We start from the raw sequence: 1476 nt of genomic DNA, 5'->3' as shown, positions 1-1476 counted from the left end.
ATGACGGCCTAAGAACAGTGGGCAGAACGACAAATTTGTACCTTGTCAGCTCGGGGATTCGAACTTGCAACCTTTCGGTTACTAGTCCAACGCTCTAACCACTAGACTACCCTGTTTTCTTGAGATCAAGAAAACAAGCACGTGGGTGTGTAGCTCATTTGGTTATTGGCACGCGGAGACCACTTGTTATTGTGGCATCAGAACGCTTGGAATGGAGAGGCACAACCCTTTTACGCAACATACCACTTCATAAATCAACAGATTTCTTTGTTCCTAGAAGAGCACGCAACACACGACCCTACATTTGCATATAGTGCCTCCATAAGGTATCCGGGCTGAACTGAAATCCTATCAGTTAAGAATATGAATGGCCAATAAAATAACTTCATGGTGTAGGCTATTCTGTCTATCTGTTTTGAAGACGAGTCCCTTTAGGTGAAGGAGAAGGGGTCAATCTTTCTCCAAACAGCAAGAATAATCAATAGGCTCATTAATCAAAGTCCGTGTTCTTTAACTACCAGGAGTCACCTTCCAATCAGGGCAGAGAGAAAGCATTATGATATCATCCCTGTAGCCAGTCTCCGGGTGAGTTAGACCTGGCTTTGTTTGAGCTTGCAGGGAGAGCTGCTGTATTTGGAGATGAGGAGAGACGGAGAAGAAGCATGGTCGTGGGGCGGGGTTTGGGTCTCTGGATCTCACGTCTCCTCCCGCCGCCGCTTCTGATAGGATTACAGTTCAGCCCGGTTACCAAGTCCGGGAGCTTTTTCACACAAACAGTTAACGCCCACCCACTGAACCGGGAAAGTCGCTTCGAACCAAACAGCGTGCTTCACATTCAACAGTCTATTCAGTAATCGCCCAACGCAAAGGAGCGCTCATTACAGAACAGTTTGAGAGAGAGACAGAGAGAGAAGTTGAATGAACAACACTTTCGTTTGTTTCTCGCAGGATTTAAGGATATTTACACGGACTTCTAGTCTTTTTAACAACGTTTTGCAATATTTATATTTTTTCCTCCGTCAAAAAGCCCATTGTGATTTATATTCTCTATATGGGACCTTTACATAAAGTGATTGAAAACGTCATCTCTGAACAATCTCAAGAAACTGCTGAGTGCACGCAAACATGCCGTCGCTTCTCGATTGAACAGGTTAGCTCGGATTTCCGTTAAGTATTTACAACTATTTGTGACTGGGCACCGGACAGGCAGACTTTACCTCAGATGCACCTCACATACATAACAGACCCCGTTTAGAGCGCAGAGGAGAGCGAGGAACAAAAACATACCGGCTCAAACCAAACAAACCGTTTGTAGTTTGACAGTTAGAGGCGGTTATGCCAGCCGCTGACTTCGACATGGTGGTTGACAGTCCTCGGTTACACGGGGGTAAAGCCCCCGCCTCTACCCCCAACAACGAGAACGTTGTCCCGGCTTCCCTAAGCAGTCCTGCCGTGGATATCCTGCGGAACTTCTAC

General features: G+C 46.3%; 1 protein-coding gene across 1 annotated transcript in view; it reads left to right on the top strand.

Annotated features, from left to right (window-relative positions):
- The first annotated feature begins 787 nt into the window (after window positions 1–787).
- Window positions 788–1476, top strand: part of LOC118381498 (hormonally up-regulated neu tumor-associated kinase homolog A-like) — a 61550-nt gene continuing 60861 nt past the window's right edge. The window contains exon 1 of the mRNA XM_052521740.1: window positions 788–1476. This exon is cut by the window's right edge and continues 99 nt beyond it. Coding sequence (XP_052377700.1) covers window positions 1336–1476 — 141 coding nt within the window. The 5' untranslated portion in view covers window positions 788–1335.

This window comes from Oncorhynchus keta, chromosome 6 (assembly GCF_023373465.1).
Source record: "Oncorhynchus keta strain PuntledgeMale-10-30-2019 chromosome 6, Oket_V2, whole genome shotgun sequence".
In the NCBI taxonomy this organism is placed as follows: domain Eukaryota; kingdom Metazoa; phylum Chordata; class Actinopteri; order Salmoniformes; family Salmonidae; genus Oncorhynchus; species Oncorhynchus keta.
Note: the sequence above shows the minus strand (reverse complement) of the source record. Positions and strands in the feature narration are given on the sequence as shown.